Source organism: Grampus griseus (assembly GCF_964374135.1).
Source record: "Grampus griseus genome assembly, chromosome: 17".
Classification (NCBI taxonomy): Eukaryota; Metazoa; Chordata; class Mammalia; order Artiodactyla; family Delphinidae; genus Grampus; species Grampus griseus.
This window is the reverse complement of record NC_139011.1, coordinates 52,389,785-52,410,828: the sequence shown is the minus strand read 5'-3', so window position 1 is coordinate 52,410,828 and position 21,044 is coordinate 52,389,785. Positions and strand designations below refer to the sequence as shown.

At 40.6% G+C, this 21,044-nt stretch overlaps 2 protein-coding genes across 5 annotated transcripts in view; one reads left to right on the top strand and one right to left on the bottom strand.

Moving 5' to 3' along the window:
* The window catches only part of RMDN1 (regulator of microtubule dynamics 1), a 42,038-nt gene extending 38,158 nt beyond the window's left edge, over window positions 1–3,880 (bottom strand). For all 3 annotated transcript variants that reach the window (XM_082674623.1, XM_082674622.1, XM_082674621.1), the window contains exon 1: window positions 3,634–3,880. In XM_082674623.1, coding sequence (XP_082530749.1) covers window positions 3,634–3,762 — 129 coding nt within the window. In that variant the 5' untranslated portion in view covers window positions 3,763–3,880. The remainder of the gene's footprint in view (window positions 1–3,633) is intronic.
* A 6,089-nt stretch (window positions 3,881–9,969) lies between these two features.
* The window catches only part of CPNE3 (copine 3), a 44,914-nt gene continuing 33,839 nt past the window's right edge, over window positions 9,970–21,044 (top strand). The window contains exon 1 of one of the 2 annotated variants that reach the window (XM_082674567.1): window positions 9,970–10,059. The gene's annotated coding sequence lies outside the window, so the exon portion shown is untranslated. Of the gene's footprint in view, window positions 10,060–10,107; window positions 10,203–21,044 lie in introns of those variants that run through there. The other variant, XM_082674568.1, reaches the window with a different exon arrangement.

Below are 21,044 nucleotides of genomic sequence, written 5' to 3'. Positions count from 1 at the left end.
AAACAAGTGGGACTTCATCAAACTGAAATGTTTCTGCACAGCAAAGGAAACAATGAACAAAATGAAAAGGCACCCTACCAAAAGGGAAAAAATATTTGCAAATCATATATCTGATAAGGGGTTAGTATCTAAAATATATTAAGAACTCATACAACTCAACAGCAAAAAAACAAACATCCAATTAAAAAAGTGGGTAGAGGATCTGAAGAAACATTTTTCCAAAGAAGACATACAGAGAGCCAAGAGGTACATGAAAAGGTACTCAACATCACTAATCACCAGGGAAATGCAAAGCAGAACCATAATGAAATCTCACCTCACACCTGTTAGAATGGCCATTATCAAAAAGACAAGATATAACCAGTGCTGGAGAGGATTTGAGAAAAGGGCACTCTGTGCGCCACTGTTGGGAATGTAAATTGGTGCAGCCACTATGGAAAACAGTATGGTGGTTCTTCCAAAAATTGAAAATAGAACGTCAATATGATCCACCGATTCCACTTCTAGGTATTTATCCAAAGGAAACAAAAACACTAACTTTAAAAAATATATGCACCCCATGTTGCACTGCAGTATTATTTACAATGGCCAAGACATGAAAGCAACCTAAGTGTCCATCAATGAATGAACAACAACAAAATGATACACACACAAAATGGAATATTATTCAACCATTGGAAAAAAAACAAATCTTGCCATTTGCAACAACATGGACCTTGAGGGCATTAGGCTAAGTGAAATAAATGAGAGAGAAAAAGACAAATACAGTATGATCTAACTTATATGTGGAATCTAAAAAAAAAATCCAAACTCATATACAAGAGTTTGGTGGTTGCCAGAGGCAAGGGAAGAGGGGCTGGGGGTGTGTGGAAGAGGTAGGTGAAATGGGTGAAGGTGGACAAACTTCCAGTTATAAAATAAATACATCCTGAGGATATAATGTACAGCACGTGACTATAATTAATAATACTGTATTGTATATGTGAAAGTAGCTGAGAGAAGAAATCTTAAAAGTTCTCATCACCAGAAAAAAATTGTAACTATGTGTGGAGATTGCTATCAACTAGCCTTACTGTGGTGATCATTTCACAATATATACAAATACAAATACTGAATCATCATGTTGTACACCTGAAACTAATACATGTCAATTATCTCTCAATTTAAAAATAAATAAAATAAAATGGCCCTCAATGAGCCCTGCTTTCTACTATTCACTCCCTTGTGCAATCCCCTCCCCTTAAATGTAGACTGAACTTACTGACTCCCTTGTAAGAAACAGAATATGCAGAAGTGAAAAGATGTTACTTCTAAGATTAGGTTATAAAAAGACTGTGGCTTCCATCTTTGATACTCACTCTCACGTGTTCCTTCTGACTGCATGCCTGCCATGGGGGAATCTAGCTACTGTGTCTTGAGGCAGCCCTGAGAAGAAGCCCTCCTGGTGAGTAACAGAGGCCTGCCTACAGGCACATGATGAGCTTGGAAGCAGAATTTTCCCTTTACCCTCAAGTTGAGCCTTGGCAGGAGCCCTTAGCAACTGAACAGGCTGATTCAACCTTATGAGAGATCTTCAGCTAGAGGCACCCAGATAAACCTCATGTGGATTCCTAATCAACAGAAACCATGAGATAATAAACATTATGCTTCGTGATAATTTGTTATCAATAATAGATAACTAATAAACTGGTACTTGCCTAATTTTTCAGCCTTGGTTTATTTCAGTTTACTCTTCCACTCCAGGCTTCAGTCATACTTTCAGTTCCTCAAAAATGCCACCTTTTCTTACCTCAAAGCCTCATGCTACTCTCTCTACAGGCATATTCTTTTGTCCTCATCTTCCCTTTATCAAGTCTTTATATCACATCTCTAACCGCTTACACACTTTCCCTTTTCCCTTTAAGATCAGATTAGGTGTAATTTTGCTTCCCTTTTCCTAACACTTAGCATTCATTACATTTACTCAATAACTACCTTTCCTTCTGTCAGATCAGTGAGAAAAGGGTTGTTTCTCACGTTCAATATACCCCCAGAGCTTAGAATAGTCTTGCTCATAGTAAGCACTCAGTACAAATTCGCTGAAAAATAAACGTTCAGAGATGAGTGTTTTGTAGTGTAGATTACAAATTGAAAAAGACAGAAGAATGAAGTCTGAGCTACTCAAAAGTAGCCCCCAATCTCTGCAAACCCCTGGGGAATAAATACCTCAAACTCAACTTATTGACATCAAGCAGGGAGGAAGGTCTAGGAAAAAGAAAAATAGAAATGATAAGGCTATGAAAACACATGAAAAATTGGAAATCTGGTAATAATAAATAGTTCCACCTCCCTAAAAATTCAAAATACTTAGAGGGAGGAAAGAATTTTCATTATTGCCTTTGGCTTAGAGCAGAGTTTTATTACCTACAAGTCTCTCTAGTATCTCGTTACTGTGATTTTTTTCTGTCCTTTTCTATCTTGCTTCTCTAGTTTTCAGTTTTTTAGCACAATGGCCATATGCAGCTCATGTGCTCTGTAGATACTCGGAGTATCTGGAGATACATCTTTCTAGTTGTGTGACTTGAATACATTATTTAAGCTTATTTCAGTTTCCTCTTCTAAAAAAATGGATAAAATAACAGTTCTTATTTCATAGGGTGCATGGAAACATTTCAGTACACAATTAAACCAGGTAATGCTTAACACAATGCCTGGTTATAGTAAGCCTTCAATAAATGTTATTATTATCTAATAATAGTGGATCATTCCACTAAAATGAAATTTTTAACTCACCAAAGCTCTAATTTGGAAACTTGAGGCTAGTTTCATACTTAGTACTCCTCCCATTCCTCTGCTCATATCATCTAACATCAACCCATCTGGCTATAAGCTCTTCCAAGGAAAGGGATCAAGCCTTACTGTCTTTCAACCCTCCCTCACCCCACAACTCTGAACACATAGCAGGCAGTCAAAAATGTATATTTAAAATAATTTAAAATAATGAAGCACCTAGTTCAAATGATATATATCCAATGCACACCCTCACCCTTCAATCCCCTTTCAGAGATAAACCTAGGCCAATCAGTCTAACAGAAATGTGAAAATTGGGATGACAAGCTAACATCCCAACATCCTTCCTTAACGTTATGCAGATGAAACAAGAAACTCAAAAATAATTTTTAAATCTAAATAGTGCATAAATCTCTGGTTCTGAGCCGTAGGAATTTTCAAGATCACACCGCAAACTTCCCAAAGTCCTGTAGACTGCCAGCCTCAGGTGCTATTACCGTATCTGGCCGTCACCGAAAGTTAAAATTATCTCACAGAGGTCAAGGTCTTTTCCCCCCTACAGTTCTCCTTGCGTTTACACAGGGAAGACAGGCATAAGGCAGATTCTCCGGAGTGATGGGAGGGGCTGGGGGGAACTCACTCTTCCTCCGACCCCAGTTTTCAGAGAGGAACTGGGCTTGCGAAAGGGAGAGGACCTGTCCGTCGCGGTCACCGGGAGAGCTCCAGGCACACCAGGCCCCGAACTCCTTCCTCAGTTCACCACATACCCTAAGGTGACACGGGGCCACCGAGCCTGAAGAAGGAAGGGGCCGCCGGAGCCCAGCCGGTAGGGGAGGAAAGCGGGAGCCAGGACGGCGAGGGTACCTCAGCGCCGCGGAGTCGCCAAAGAACGCACTGCTCCCTGCTGCCAGCAGCACCCGTCGGGAGCCGAGGTCCCGGGGCAGCGCTACGTCCCAAAGGAAGGGAGCGCCAGAGTCGCAAGGCTAGCGCCATGATCCGCAGCTCGCAGGCCTGACCCCTCACCCCTTTGGCTTCTACGAAGCGGGGCGGAGCGAAAGGCTCCCCAGTCTCTCCACAGAGAGCAGCGTCGGCTGGCTTCCGGCCCCGCTCCTCTTCCTCTCCGCAGCTTCCGGTCCACGGTTTCTGGGGGCGGGAAATACCTCGATTGGGCGGGACTTAGTGGCCTTGCTGCGCCTGCGCCGAGTGGACTGGGGCAGGGAAATAGCGCCCTTCGGGCTGCTGGCTTTTGGCCGTCCTGGGGGTCTGTTTTGGCTTTGGCTAAAGGATAGATCACCAGAACAGACTTGAAAGCTCTGAAACAGACCCAAGGATTTCCGTATGCAAGTAAATAATGATTTGTTATTTATAGTTCTCTGCTGCCTTCTAAGGTGGGGAGAATCCTGGTACTGGAGGGTCCTTTTAGGAAATAAACGCTTGTTAGAATTAAACTGTTCTACATAAAGAAGGGAATGGAAGAGATTAAGAGACTGGAGGGGGAGTTTCTCAGGGAGAAGGGAGAAGCCAGAGACGGGCAAAGAATGACCAGCCCACAGTGATCCAACAAGAAAGACTAGGGAGAGGAGGCCTCTTGACAGAAGGTTGATGGCGTTGTATGCTTTGGGATGTGTCGTATAAAACCCCTGGCTTCCCCTCAGAATATTCAGTAAGGTCGGTATTGCTTTTTCACTGGACTGGAATTCTTTTGGAGAGGATGAAGAGGTTTTGAATCCTACTTCAGATTTGATGTGGGAGAAAACACAAGCTGCAAACCTACTATATGGATTATATGAAATTTTTTTATGGGCAATAAGGGAAGATAGTTATAGTTTTTTAAAAAATAGGTTACATTTATGTAGTACTTTCAATACTATGTAGTGAATTAACAAACACTTTTATTTCATTTGATCTTCCCAACGACCTTGTGAAGTAAGTGGTATCCCAAGTTAATAAACAAGTGAACTATAGCTCAAAGAGATTTATTAACCAAGGTTACCTAGCTGGTAGGTATTGGTAGAAGACTAGAATCCATGTCTTCTAACAATTAGTCCAATGCTTCTTCTATTGATTGCTCCTTCCACCACTTCCCGTTAAATCAACCGTATTTCTTTAGGATTACATCAGTGATATCCCTATTTTCTTTGTTTTTAACATATATTTTAAAAGATATATAGATCCTCTTCCAAACTTTCTTTTTTTACATATTTCTACTGGTAGTTTTCTCAGTATTGCTAAATAATATGTTTATACCACTGAATGCCATCATAATCCTGAGACTGAGTTTCTAATATGTCAGCCAGAGTAAAATTTTAATTAAAATTTTCATTTTGAAAAAAAATTTAGATCCTTAGGAAAGTTGTAGGAAATCCCATATATTCTTCACCTAGATTCATCCATTGTTAACATATTGCCACATTTTCTTTATCTTTCTTTACATATAATATGCATATTCTATTCCTATTATCATTTTCCGTTGTTGAACCTTTTTAGAATAGATTACAGATATCATGACTCTTCCTGCCCAGAAACAAAGATGTTCTCTTATTTAGTCCCAGTACAGTTACCAAATTCAGGAAATTGAAATTGATAGAATACTATTATTTAATATACAAGTTTTGCTTATTGTCCCAATGCTGTCCTTTATAACAACCATTTTTTCCCCAACTCATTTCAAATCCTGATTATGTGTTGCATTTAATTGTCCTGTTTCTTTAGTCTCTTTAAGTCTGTAGTATTTCTCTCTTGGCTCCAGGCACAGTATCTTTTCTTGCCTCCCATGAGCCTCAGACTTCCCTATGTGATATTGTTTCTTTCAGGATTCCTTCCCATTTCACTACCCTAGCACTCTCCCCCTTCCCCCTACCCCACTCCACTATTCCTGACCTAGCTGATTCCTATTCACCTTTCAGCTCTCAGTCCAAACATTACTTCCTCAGAGAAATTTTTCTTGATTCCCCTTAATATATTTTCATTTTCTTTATAGCTCTAAGCACATTTTATAATTTCATTTTTATATTTGTGATTATTTGTCAATCGAGTATATTTTAGAGGTAGAGTTGATAAGAATTAGTAATGTGTGCCTTCACTGTACTATAAACTCAATGACATGTCTGCTTTTGCCTATAACAGGGCCTGGCACAATTTCTTCATTCACTAATGAAATATATTTTGCTTATCTATAATATGCCTGGTATTCTTCTAGATGTGAATTCCTAGTGGAGCATATATTCCAGTTGGGGAAAGATAGTAAGCAAGGTAAATGATATAATAAATCATAAAAGATATAATAAATGATGATAAATGCTGAAAAAGGAAGATAAAGCAGAAAGGGGTGTAGAGTGTATTTCTGCGTAGGCATTACAGTTTTAAATAGGGTGGTGGCCACAGAAGAACTCACTGAGGGGGAGGAGGGAATGAGCCATGAAAATATCTGGGGGCAGAGCATATCATGCCAAGTGAAATGAAAGTGCAAAGGCATAAATTGGGAAGGCAAGTGGCATTTTCTCTGAACATAAATCCACTCTAGATTGAGTGAGCAAGAAGGAGACTCTTAAGGTCTTGAATGACCTTAAGAGACAAGGTCAGAGAGGAGATGGGGACCAAGTAATGTAGGACCTTGTAGGCAATTGTAAGGACTTTGGCTTTCGTTCTTTGTATGATCATGTGGGACACAGTCTAATTTACATTTTAATTAGATCCTTATGACTGTTTTGAAAATAGACTGAAGGGGAGCAGGAAGGGAAGCAGTTACTGGGTATTACAGAAATGTAGAAAGAAATAGAGGTGACTCAGGCTAGGCTGGAAAATAGGAGTAGTCAGAATCCAGGTGTATTTTGAAGGTAGAGTTGACAGGATTAGCCAACACAGTGGACCAGTTAGGGTGGGGTATGAGAGAGGCAAAGATGTCTCCAAGTGTTTTGGCCCAAACAACTGGAAGAAGCTTTGCCATTACTTGAGATAAAGAGGACTGTGGGAGATACGGATTTGGGAAGGAAGATCAGGAGGGTTTACTTGTACATTGAAATTTGAAATGATTATTAGGCATCTGTGGTAGCCAGCCTTCAAGATGGCCCCCAGTGGTTCTTACCTCCTGGATTTACTCCTTTGTGGGATTCCCTCTGACGTTAGATATAGGCTTGTCTATTTGACCAATAGAATACTGCAAATGTGATGGTATATGACTTCTGAGGCTAAATCATAAAACTCACGAAGCTTCTCCCTTGATCTCTCAGATTGTTTGCCTTGGGGGAAGCCAGAGGCCATGCCATTAGGGTACTCAAGCAGCTCTAGTAAGAGGTACACGTTGGAGAGGGAACCGAGGTCTCCCACCAACAAAGAGCACTACTGTTAACGTGCGAGTAAGCCACCTTGGAAGTAGATCCTCCAGCCCCATAAGATGACTGCAACTCTGCATAATACCTGATTGCAACTCTTATGAGAGATGATAAGCCAGAACCCAGCTAAGCCTCTCTGAAATTCCTGAAACAAAGAGGCTATATATAATAAATGGCTACTTAGTTGTAAGTCCCTAAGTTTGGTATAATCTGTTATGGAACAGTAGATAACTAATACAACTCACAAGTAGGGAGTTGGAATCTAGAGTTTCAGGATTTGGAAATTTCGGAGCCTTTAGAATATAGATGGATTTCAAAGCTGTAAGGCTAGATGAGGTAACTAAAGGTGTGGATGAAGACAGAAAAAAGAAAAGTCAAGAACTAAGCCCTGGGGTACTCCAGTGTAAGAACTGGGAATATGAGGATCAAAAAGCACAGGAGATAAAAAGGAACAACCAGTGAGGTAGAAGAACGCCAAGAGACTATTTTGTGAATATCTCATTCAGTTTAGCATCCCTTTAAATCTCCACCAGGTGTTAAGTCCCATGCCTATTTGTTCTTTGTTTCTAGAACCTTGTTATACCTGATACATAGTATGCATTCAGTATGTGTTGACTAAATGGGCGAATGAATAAGTAAAAAAGTAGAATGGAATTTAGACTATAGTTTGAGGAAAATGAATAAGTACATTGAATAGCTATGGCACTGTCTATTTAATTGAGAGATTGCTTATTGGGTACTAAAAGTACAAAACCATTTCATTGTCTCTACTCCCTATTTTAGTGGAGACAAAGGTGATGAAAATTGGGTATTGATACTATGTGTTCTGGAAATTTTGAAACTTGTAACTAAATTAGTGGTACCTGAGGACCTTCGCTTTAATGTAAAAACAGAATCAAAAATAAAACAAAAAGGTTATTTTTACCAACCTTTAGTAAAAACAAAATAAAACACTTCTCTTTCCTCCCTACTATGTTCCAACCACAAAGGCCTTGTTTCTGTTCCTGCAGTTTGCTAAGTCTATTCCTGCCTTTGTCCCTGCTATCATTCCTCTGCCTTCAGATCTTTGCAGGACTGGGTCTTTCTTATTTTTCAGTTCTCACATAAAATATCACCACCTTTTTTTTTTTTTTTTTTTTTTTGCGGTACGCGGGCCTCTCCCGTTGCGTAGCACAGACTCCGGACGCGCAGGCTCAGCGGCCATGGCTCACGGGCCCAGCCGTTCCGTGGCACGTGGGATCTTCCCGGACCGGGGCACGAACCTGTGTCCCCTGCATCGGCAGGCGAACTCTCAACCACTGCGCCACTAGGGAAGCCTAAAATATCACCACCTTTGAGAGACCTTCCCTGTCTGAAAAGTTTCTTATTATCCCCAAGTCCCTTTCTATCACATTACCCTGTATTACTTTCCTCATGGTACTGTGAACAATAATCAATATCAAGGTTGCAATGAACAAAGAGATTTATTTGGGGGTCTTAGTAATTGCAATTTGGGAGATACAGACTTGAGTAAAACCGGAAGAGTGTTTCTGGAAAGAGAAAGAGACAGGGGCTTATAAAGGCAGAAACTACGAGTTGGTTTAAGTTGTCTGGCAAGAATTATGGTTGATTCTGATGCAGAAAAGAAGATACTTGTTCTTAATGGATAGGCTATCACAAGGGTCTAATAAGTATCTTGATTTTCATGAACATTGGGCAGATGTTCTGGATGTGCCTATTAAGATTCCACCTGAGCTGAGATATGCATAAGTCACACTCCCTCAGTGGACTCCTGGCTCCATTTTAGAAAGCTCTTTTAGCAATACTGACTCCATTTTGATTTTCCTTTCACAGTACTTATGGCTATCTGAAATCATTTTGCTTCTTTTTAATAACTTATTATTTGTTCTCCCTCTAGGGTAGAAGCTTTTGTCTGTCACTGTTTTATCACAAGTCTCTATAGAACAATATTTATAGAACAATGTTTGGCACATAACAGGCACCCAGGAGGTGTTGAATAAAGGAATGAATCTTCACTTGCACTGATACGATTACTTAAAAGTGTTTACTTCGCATTTTTTGGATTAAAAGAAAAGTTTGGCTTAGAAAAGTCTATATTTCTTCTTTGGTTCATTTTTCCATTTCTTCTGTAATTAAAAAAGTTATCTTTTGCCCATTTTTCAATTTTTAAAGGCAATTATACTTAAGATACTAACCCTTGTTTTTGAATGTCAGGTTTGTGGCAAATATTTTTTCCCATGTGTTTGCCTATTGATTTTGTCCCTGTTTTTTTGGACAGAAATTCAAACTTCAAGCAGTCAGATGGAGCAATATTTTCCGTAGTAGTTTAATCTCAAGCAGCATCAAGTCGCAGTCAAGTGCGGCGCTTAGAGGTTACTCTGAATCTGTGACTTTGGGCAAATAGGCCAATTACTTAGCTATCAAATCTCCAGTTAGTCATATTTTTCTCACTTGCGAAATGGGGATAATGGCACTAATCCGTTACAAACTTGTGAGGATTAAATGAAATTAAGAATATCAAATGACCCTGATAGTTGCACATTGAAAGCGCTCTAAATAAGAATGGTTAGTAGTTAGCATTTCACTACTTTCATGCTGAAGCTGGTTCTTTCCTGGTTCAGCTTGTGGTATAAATTTTCTCAAATATAACTTATTTTATTTTCAGGAACTTATTTTGGTGCACCAAATAACTTACTTAAACGCCTTAAGTCAACTTGGAGTTTTCGGTAAGCAAGCGATATACTACCCCTGAAGCATCAACCTACAGGAACAGATCAGTGTCTACGAGCTCTGGGCAGGCAGTGGCCGGGATGGGCGGAGCCGGCCTCAGCCCTGCCCCGCCCCTCCCCTCAGCCGGATCCGCCCCAGGTTTCCGTGAATCCCAGGCGACCGGGAGGTTCCGCGGTGTGTACCTGCCTGGTCTCTACCTTGGAGCGACTTCTACACCTTAGACGGAGAAGTGAGTGCGGACTTCTTTCTGTTTCGGGCCCGGAGTGGCGGGCCACCCGCAACCCACCGATCCACTGGGGCAGGAGAAGAGTCCGGGTCGGGAGAATTGGGCCCGCAGGCTCCGCGCGACTCGGCCCGCCCTGACCTCGCGCTGTAAGTGCATCCTGGGCTACGCGCGGCCAGGGATAGGCCGGGGCGCGCGGGGCCTCTGGATCCGCTGGTCTCGAGGTCGGCGGCTTGCCGAGACCCAGGGTTGCCCCGCGCCTCCCGGTGTAGCCAGAGTTACGGGCTCAGCTCCGGGCCGCGAGGCGCCTCTTGGACCTGGTGCTAGTGCACCTGGGCGGGCGGTGCCCGGGATCCTCCAGGCGGGGAGTCAGGCCTGCGGCCCAGGGAAGGGGGACACGCCCAGAAATTGCCGCAGCTCCTAGCCCGGAGAGGTACTGGGTCACGCGTCCCGCTCTGCCTTAGCGAATACCCAGAGGAATGGGGTGGGCCTCAGAGTAGGCGATGGTTCCAGGGGAAGCTGCTAGGTAGGTGGGGTGGGCAAAGGTGATTCTTAATTTTGGTGTAAAGCAGGAGGTTGCAAGATGGCGTATCCTAGCGGCTCCAGTTCAGGCTCCAGCTACGAATTTCTTCTGTTTGGGGCTCACCGCAACCAGGGGCGTGGAGGAAGTGCGGTTACATTAGTTTTGCAGTGCCAGAACCTCTGGGAGACCGAGCAAGCCTACCACTGACGTTGTGCTTGATGATGATCCACAATTTTTGCTTATCCTTGGTGTTATCTTTTCGTGGCTGCCTCTATAACTGATAATCAAATAGAAGGAAGGGTGGGATTGAACGCAGTGAGTATTGATTACAGTATCCCACAAGCACTGCCCGACAACTTTTATATATGTTAGCTCATTTAGTGCTCACAGCCGCCAACTTAAGTGGTATTGCTATTCCATTTCATACTCGAGGAAACTCAGATTGAATAATTTACCAAACTGCACAAATGGTAAGTGGTAGCATTAGAGTTGAAATTCACATCTGTATGATTTCTGAGCACAGGCTTTATGGCTTAATGTAAAGAACATTATTACTCTTTGGGATAAGATGGATACCTAGGTATGAGATCTATACGTTGAGATTTGTTAGCTGTATGACCTTGGGCAGGTTACTTAATCTTTTACGGCCTGTTTCTGCATTTGTAAAATGGAGATAAAATACCTCCTATGTCATAGGGTTGTTATAAGGATTAAATAAGATCATTTTTGGACTACACTTAGCAAAGTGTCAGGCACATAGTGATAAGCTATATATAGCTACATATATCCTGCTGTTGTCATTAATTGAGGACAGCAAACTCCAGCTCTGAGTGCTGCCAGCTAGAGCCAAACACAATTTGTGTGGGCCTAGAGCATAGGTAGAGGGAGGCAGAAAAGGATAAGAAAAGAATGGAGAACTGAGAACAGATGACATGTATGATGGCAATTATAGGCACATCAATAGATTAATCTATGGTACCCAGGGCCACTCTTTTGCCTTTGTGAGAATTTTTAAAAAGGCAGTTCCTTTTAGCTGATGAATTGGAGAAATGCATCCCACTCTGGGCTGAAAACATTCTGAGAGGTAGGTGTCTGGGACTGGACCATGCTAAGGCTCTCTGCCTCTGAGGGGGAGCCGCATTTCAGCACTGCACAGCATTCAGCACAGTGCCTGGCATAACCCCACAGTCAAGTGTGCAGTTCTCTTTCAGGATTTCTTCTCTCAGACTGAGCGCCTAAGAAAGGAGAAGGACAGGAGATTTCAGGAAGGGGGAAACAAAATGGTTTTTTGCCTTTTAAGGGTTGCTTAATGACTGAACGCCTCTCCTAATTTTACCTATAGCTGTGAACACTTTATAGACAATGGTCTTCATTTCCACATAAATTTAAGGCAACCTAAGTATTACGTATTTTTATATACTCTTTACAGTGGTATCACTCTTGCCCTGAATATTTCCTTTGTAGCCTGGGTTCAGATACCCAATTCATACTGTACCCTAACTCCTGTCAGTTTTTGGTATAGCTTTAGACATAGTGTTCCTTGCCCTCTTTCTTTCTTGGTGATTGCTGTGCTTTTTTCTTACTATTAGAGTTTTCTTTTCTCTTTCTTTTTCAAAACTTTCTTTAGCCAGTGATGTATTATGCTAGAAAGTATGCCTGTCAGCAAAACCAAGAGAGTTAGTGTAGGATGTGAAATATGATTAAATAACATTTGACCTTCAAGGATTTGTGACTAGCCACCACTGCTCATCAAAAGCATGATCTTTTAGGTGGATCTTTTAGCAAGGATAAATACTACTTTCATTGGTGGCACTCAACAAGTTTGAAGAGTCCAAACTTGGCCATTCCTTTAATGTACCCATTATTACCTACAGGCCGGCTTCCTTCCCACCAATATTTTCCCTTTATGTTCTTACTTACCTTATAAGGATTGCTAATCGGGTTAAAGTCCAAACAATTAGGTAGAATACTTGGTAGAAGATTTGTTAAAAGACTGGCTAGAAGGAGGTTTAAATTAGTACCTAAAAGTAAAGTATCATAGATTTTATTTGACTACATTATTTAAGTTTCTAATATGATGATCGAAGGCAGACATTATGTATATGTTTTATTTATTTATTTATTTATTCAATTGAAGTATTACAATATGATGAAGTGCTACTAAATTGAAGTACTACAATACTATGTTAGTTCTAGGTGCAACAGTGATTTGATATTTTTATACTTTACAGAATGATCACCACTCTACTTTTTGATAAGATTATGATAACTACATTTAAGCCAGTTATGCTGGTTTAAATATAGTTGAGGAAGCTGTGGGGGCAGGGTATTGGGATTCTTTTGGAGAGACTGTTTATTCTTTTAATCTATAACATCTTATGAGTATGCAATCATAATTTTTAAAAAGACATTAAAATAGTCAATGTAATAGTCAAATTTACCAATATAAATTAGATGGATAGCATACTAATGCTGTTTCTCCATGAAAAATGTGACATACTGCCTCTTAATCTTGGCAAATAATTTTGAAATATCCTCTTACCAAGTGGATGTATTATGTCTGGTTCCTGTGAAAATTACCAAAGCAGCAGTGTGGTTGCAATATGCATTGTCATCAGGCTACTTGAATACTCTGAGCATTTAGTTTACCATGCCTCTAGACCCTAAGGTGATAGTAGATGTTAAAATAGATATCTGCAACTAACTGTAAGGAGAAATTTATCTGCTCCCTCTCCCCCCTTTCTTGGTATTTGGCTTACTTTATAAAAATACACAGCTTAAATATATATGACACTCTCTATATTAGACAAACAACTGTTAGATTTAATATTTTCAGTTATTTCAACTGAAAGCAAATATGTAAATTACATCTTAAGAGCAAAGGGTTTCTTTAGAGATTCTGTGTTCCTGGTCCACAGGAAGAACACCCCTTGAGCGATCCATGCAGGAGCTCACCCAAACCTCCAACTTTCCAACAGGTCATTTCACCATCAGGGCCTTTATTGCATGGCTTCATAATGCACTGCTTGGTAGACACAATCTAACTTATCCACACCCCAAGTTTAAGCTTTTGTCTTCTCTAGAAACACTTAGTGGAAAAACCAATGTACAATCTGCTTAGGGGTCAGAATTTTTTAAAAAGAAGGGAAAATTTTAAAAAGTATTTTTCAATGGTATTGTCAAAATAAGTCGATAAAATACTAAAATGACACTCCACCTTCAATACTTCTTGCTTCCCTTCTGTGCTTTGTTTTTCTCTTTAGCCCTTACCATCACCTATCATACTATATATCTCCCTACAGTGTAACCACATGAGGGCAGGGATATTTGTCTGTTTTGTTCATTGTTGACTCCTAATCCCTTAGAACAGTGTCTGACACACAGGCATTCTGTAAGTATTTATTGAATGAGTGTTGAGTGAATGAATAGTACTATTAAACTGTTCATGATTGGGAAATATAAAGCGATTTGCCAGAAAGTTAAAAACAGCTGGAATGTGTATACTAAGCAAACATAAAATGAATATTCTTGAAATCAGGAAGTGTATAAACATCTCAACAGTTCTTTCTCAACATACAAACTTTTAAACCCTGAGGACAAACCAAGCTTTTAAACTCTGTAATTGTTGCAGTTTTAAGTGGAAAGAATTTTCATGTCATTGTTCACCATGAACTAGAGAGGAGCATGTAGTATTAAAATGTGAAATGCCTGTCTTGCCCAATTAGATAGTACATGTGCCCAGCTGAGAAGAGGAGGGAGCCAAGTTTTAGAAAGCATTCTTTCAGAGTTGGGCATAGTTGGATAATAAGGGTAGGTGAGACATTCTGATTTCTGGTCCAACATCTGGGAGATTGCAGAAGGTGGGAAGTTCTTAAAATGCCCTGAGGGGAATGAGAACCCCAAGGGAATTCAATCTGAGCAGGTTGCTGTGCCTTAATATAATGTCTAACTGCCTGCTGCACAGCTGGCCAGCAGATTTACTGAGTCTTTATTGTAACTTAACAAAATTTTCAATTGAGCATCCTGGAATTTTCTCCTAGGGGATGCAGCTCTGATTTTTATCAAGGCAGTTTTTGGTAAAAGATGATTCACTTAAGTAGGTGAGGTATGTACTGTGTAGCTAACTTTGCCAAGATGCATGTTTCGTAAGGTGAGGCAATACTGAGATGTTGTCACCTTTTTTGCACAGGCTCCGGATGCGCAGGCTCAGCGGCCACGGCCCACGGGCCCAGCCGCTCCGCGGCATGTGGGATCCCCCCGGACCGGGGCGTGAACCCATGTCCCCGGCAGGCGGACTCTCAACCACTGCGCCAGCAGGGAAGCCCACTGCTTCTAACTTTTATTAACACATCACTCAGTGCACCTATGATGAACTGTTCATTTGATACGCTTGAAAATATAATCAGTTAATTTCTAAAATGTATACACAGCAGCCAAGGGATTAGTAAAGCAGTATAACCTGAAACACATGTTAAGTAAATTCTGTAGCCTGTTATGAATCATAGAACAGGTGAGATTTCATAGAGAAATCAAGGAAGGGGCCTTAGTTGATTGCTTACTTTGTAGCAATGAGGACAGGGTAGAACTGCACTTGCTCCTTGTGTTCAAGGAAAGAAAAGAGTGATCAAGCGTCAACACTTTCATATTAACTCCTGCTGTCTCCAATTCTGCATGTTCAGGTGTCAGCAATAGATCTATTTAGGTTTTGTTCAATATAACTGAAGAATCTGGAAATTCATTAAAAAAACACACGGTGGCCAAAAGCTGATTCCCTTTGCTGCCATGATATGAACTGAGAGTTTAATAATGTGAAATTCCATGGATGGTAGTAAAATTTACTTCCTTACTATGCTGCATGTACCTAATAGACTGGGCCCTCTGTTTTGTTTGTTGATATGCATTATTTTTTCCAGTCATCTTGGGTTGGGGGATTGAATAACAATTTCAAGCAAAGGTACCTCCTTCAGTGCGAGAGTAACTGAATAAATATTTTTTTCAGATACAACTTTTTCAATAGTGGGAGATAGAGGCTGAGTTTGGAAAACTTTATCCTTTTCCTTTTATTTCTCTCCTTGGTTATAAACTTTCTCTTCTCCCCTTTTAAAAAGTTTTTTTTCCTACTCCTTAACTACCAGTTCCTAAACAAGTGTCATGTTCACTGTAATTAAATTAAGGTCATAGAACACTAACTGGAAGCAGCCTTACAGGTTAAAGTGATTGACTCACTCTTAGATTTAACGATTGAAAAACCCTGAGGCCTAGAGAAGCTGCAGCATTTACCCACCTATGGTGTGACTGACACAGAACTGTAGTCCAGTTTTTCTGACTCCTGAGCCAGTGACCTCTTGTGGTCCCTTTTGCACATTGAAAAGAAAGCATGCCCCTTTCTCTGTTTTTTGTGCTTCTGTATTTGACCTAATTCCCTATGCCCATCTCTAGTATCCCATGGTTGGGATTAAGTAACAATGTGGGCATCACTGTCTTCTGAATACTGGTCAAACGTAGTGTAATTTTCTTTATTGTAAGTTTTTCGATACCAGAGTCTTGGATATTAAGTGTGGTGTATTCCTGAGAATTAGTTTTGCTCCCTTAAGATGGTCCAGCAGTGTGCTCAGAGAACACTGAGATCCAGTGACCCCCATGTAGATCTGTGTGTGTGGAGACTGTCTAGCACAGAGCAAATACTTTCTTAGCCTTAAGTAATTTACAATCTAATGGGCTCTCTTGAAGAGGAACTGCTATGATGTAAATATAAACCATTCAGCTCTTATTCTGGTGACATTTGTTTAAGAAAGATAGTGATATGGGCTTCCCCGGTGGCGCAGTGGTTGAGAGTTCACCTGCCAATGCAGGGGACACGGGTTCGGGACACGGGTTCGTGCCCCAGTCCGGGAGGATCCCACATGCCGCGGAGCGGCTGGGCCCGTGAGCCATGGCCACTGAGCCTGCGCGTCTGGAGCCTGTGCTCCGCAACGGGAGAGGCCACAACAGTGAGAGGCCCGCGTACCGCAAAAACAAAACAAAACAAAACCTCTGAGGCCTTTTGTTGCTCTCTGTCTGCCCCATACAGTTTTATACTTCTATGTATACAGAGATAGCTAGGTATTTATTTCGCCTTTTTTTTTTTTTTTTTGCATCCCTCCACCCTCTGTATTTACAACGCATAGAAGATATTCAGTGTTGAGTGATTGGATCACCTGGTACACTTATAATGAGCACTAAGGTCTTCTATTGTTGTATCATGCCCCTCACCCCCATCCTTAGCATAGTAATGGGTATACAGTAACCTCTTAATACATACACCTGTTGGTTTGACTTGGGACTTACAAGTAGTGTAGCAGCTCTTGGATTTACTGACATATTACCCTTTTCCCACTTTTTTTAGGAGGGGGATACCTATTACTGTTGTGAGCCACACAATTTGAGAAACACTGTAGGCATGTACTGCTGATGTTGCTGGGCCGCATTCCAGCTGCCCCAGGGGGACCCCAGCTCGCTTTCAGTGGAGGTCATGCAGGACACACTATGGATAGCAATTAGTGAGTCATGGTATTAGAACCAGAAGAAACCTTTGAGCACATTTTAATATTGCCAAACTTCTCATTTTGTAGCTAAAGACTGATGTTTACTAAAGGCATTGGTGGATGGGCACCGACTTTTCCCTCCCAATTGTTTTAGGGCAAATAATGAGTCATTGTCACTGGTCACTGGTCCCCATGCAGCAACTATGAAGTAGCTCAGATAAATAAACTCTACTGAGAGAATTTAGGACAATTACACTTATGTATAGTCAAGGCTGACTACTTTGGCAAATTCATTTTGTGTAAATCCCAGAGGTTCTTTTATTATTATTTCAAGAAGATTTTTATGAACAAGGATGAAAAAAGTGCTTTGAGTCTTACTATTTAATAATAGGCCATCAATGCTGAGACAGTCAATTAAAATATTTGACTACAATAAAATAATAATTGCTACAATTCGTAGTGTGTCATATATGCTGAGCATGCTACAAACTTGTCATTATCAGAGGTAGCTGCTTGGGTAGGCTGGGGCAGATGTAGACAGAGCCATAAATTCTAGGTGTAGCTGATTGGACTAGGGTACACCCTGGGCAGCCAGTAATGATTTTTTTTGTTTTTTGTTTTTTGTTTTGTTTTGTTTTGTTTTTGCGGTACGTGGGCTTCTCACTGTTGTGGCCTCTCCCGTTGCGGAGCACAGGCTCCGGACATGCAGGCTCAGCGGCCATGGCTCACGGGCCCAGCCGCTCCGCGGCATGTGGGATCTTCCCAGACCGGGGCACGAACCCGTGTCCCCTGCATCGGCAGGCGGACTCTCAACCACTGCGCCACCAGGGAAGCCCTGATTTTTTTTTTAAATCAAAAGTGATAAAATCATAATGTGAATTGAAAGAAAATGGCAGTGGGAATACCAGTTGGGAGACTATTATAGTAGGCAGGTGAGAGCTACAGAAGACATGACATAGTTGTGACTGTGGGTATAGGGAAGTTTCTGCACCTCCACATTGGAGAGATTTGGGATTATAGTAGGCAGAATCTCCTTTACTGAAGAGATCTAAGGAGTGAGTCTAAGGGGAGATGGGAAAAGAGAAAGCAGACAGGACTTGAGGATTTTCAGCTAGGGTCTGGGAATAACCATATGCCTTAAATTTCACGCATGAGGTCCTACTTCAGATATTAGGTCTTAATTTTTAATTCCTTTGAATTATCTGTGTTATGTTGATTCAGGAAAGTTAGGGTGACTGGGAGAATGGTTCATACGCTTTCTAAGGGTTAATTGCATTTAGAAACCGAACAATTCTCCAGTAAGTAATCTATACAGTAGAGAAGCTGTTGTCTAATCCTAGAGGCTATTTCTGTCTTTTCTCTCCAGCATCCTGCTCTTTGAGGAGTGAAATACATAGAATTGCTCTTTAGCTGCACATGCATTCCTCTGCCTGGCCACTCATCCCAGCCAAATCTCCTCTTTTCCATACTAAAGGGTATAAAACATTTGTTTTGTTTTCTTCCATCATAAAAGAATACCTATTGCTCTTTTAAAAACTGGATATTTTAATATAATAAAAATTATCCTGTGCTAGGTAATTACTTAGAAAGGAAATGAAAAGAAAATCTTCATAAATGTGGCTATTAAGAACATTTCAGACCCAAGTGTTTATGTAATTTCTTCCATTTGCCATTCAGCCATAATGGGTTTCTAGATAAAAACGATGCTGCCCTAAGAGTCATTTTCAGGGGGGGATTGCTGCTAATAGAGGAAATTTGTGTCCCAGCTACAATGCAGTAATGTAACTGTCAGCAATTTACTAAATAATCAGGTGTGCCTGGCACGTTATTTTTGTAGCTCTTGTATGAGCATGTTTAAGGAAAAAAAATAATGCTCTTCTGATGTGTTGTGTCTCTTTGCTATGAGACTGACATTACACATAGGTATTATCTTCATTCTCTGTTCCCCATCCTTGGAAATTTGAGGGCTTTCTGGCTGCTAGTAGAGAATTCTTTACAAGTTGTTTTGTGGGAGCCTTAGAGGTCCTTGCTCATTCTAAGTCCCTCCGCAAGATACTGCATTATCCATGCAGCTTATGAGACTCTAAACTACCTTATGCAAAAGAAAAAAAATTACACAATTAACATTTATTCCATAGATTCTGTGTTAAATATGAAAAGCAAGATGCCTGGCACATGTCAGATTTGCGAATTCACTTGCAGTGTCTTTATTTTTACTGATGAGGAAATCTAGGTTCTGAAAGTAACCTATACGAGGTCACACAGCTAGCGCCAGATGCAGGATTCGACCCAGGTGTGTATTGCTCCAAATTTGATATTGTGCTGTACTGTAGTAATCTGTTACTATTAATGCAGCAGTAACTCAAACAAGGGACTTGGTGCGGGTTGGAATAATTGGGAAACATGGAATGGAATAATAAAAAATATGAAACATGGGATAGATAGGAGAGGATCAGACCCTGGAGGCAGGTAGTCTTAAAATAAAAAAAAATAATAATAATAATGATAAAACAACTTTTACCATGTTCTAGTCACTGTTTAAATATATTAATTCATTTAGTCCTTACAATAACCCTATGAACAGTTATTATTTTCATTTTGTAGATGAGGAAACGGAGAGGTTAAGCTCTTGCCTAAGGTCACACGTTAAGCCAGTGGTGGGATCCAAATGAGAACTCAGCAGTCTGATTCCAGAGCCTATGAAATGAGGCAATGAAGAGGAAGGGGCCCATCAAGGGAGGATGCTTCAGGGCTGAAAACAGTAGATGTAAAATAGGGTAAAAGTAATTGTGCATAGGGACAGGGGTGAAAGATATAGGTTTGGGAGTACCTTATGCCAAGTGGATGGCTGAAGCCTTGAGAGGGGTCAGGTCAAAGAAGTAAAGGTAGCCAAAGGTCAGGAGGTGACAGAGCCTAAAGGAATGCTCACAGTTTCTTGGATGGGAGGGGAAGAGGTACTAGTCAAAGGCACAGAAGAGGAGAATTAGGCATGCACAATCTAAAGGAAGAAGAGATTGAGGATGAGGCCCCAGTGTCAATATGCCAGAGACTTCATGGATGTGCATAGCTTCAAAGTCCCTGGACCATTGTCTCTGTGCTTTTGAGTTTTGAGGTATCTGCCCTTTCCTACTAGTTTCTTCTTGCCTCTTATTATGTTTTTAGCACTTTTTCTTTTTTCATAAATCAAAGTGAGAAAGAATGGTGATTGTATTCACACTATTATTGCAAATACCTCTAGTATTGTATATATTTCAGAAAATAAATAACTAATCTTCTGAATTAAATTGGTGTGAAGACATGCTAATTTTGGTAAATTCTGTATTTTGCGTATTACTGGATGAAGAGACTTTCTTTATATGTTGGAGTGTTCTAAATTCCAAGATAAAATTAGAGGAGGTTTGACACAAGTGACATTTTATTTTGAATTTTATTTATTTTTTTATACAGCAGGTTCTTATTAGTTATCCATTTTATCCATATCAGTGTATACATGTCAATCCCAGTCTCCCAATTCATCCCACCACCACCACCACCACCACCTGCCGCTTTCCCCACTTGGTGTCCATATGTTTGTTCTCTACATCTGTGTCTCAATTTCTGCTCTGCAAACCGGTTCATCTGTACCATTTTTCTAGGTTCCATGTATATGCGTTAGTATACGATATTTGTTTTTCTCTTTCTGACTTCACTCTGTGTGACAGTCTCTAGATTCATCCACGTCTCTATAAATGACCCAATTTTGTTCCTTTTTATGGCTGAGTAATATTCCATTGTATATATGTACCACATCTACTTTATCCATTTGTCTGTTGAATTTATTTTATTTACTTTTATTTTATTTATTTTATTTTAAAATAAACCATTTCATCCTGTTATCCCCAGTTTGAGAACTTGCAGTAGTGCCTTATTACGCACCTACTGAGTCCTTCAACCTGGCTCTCAGG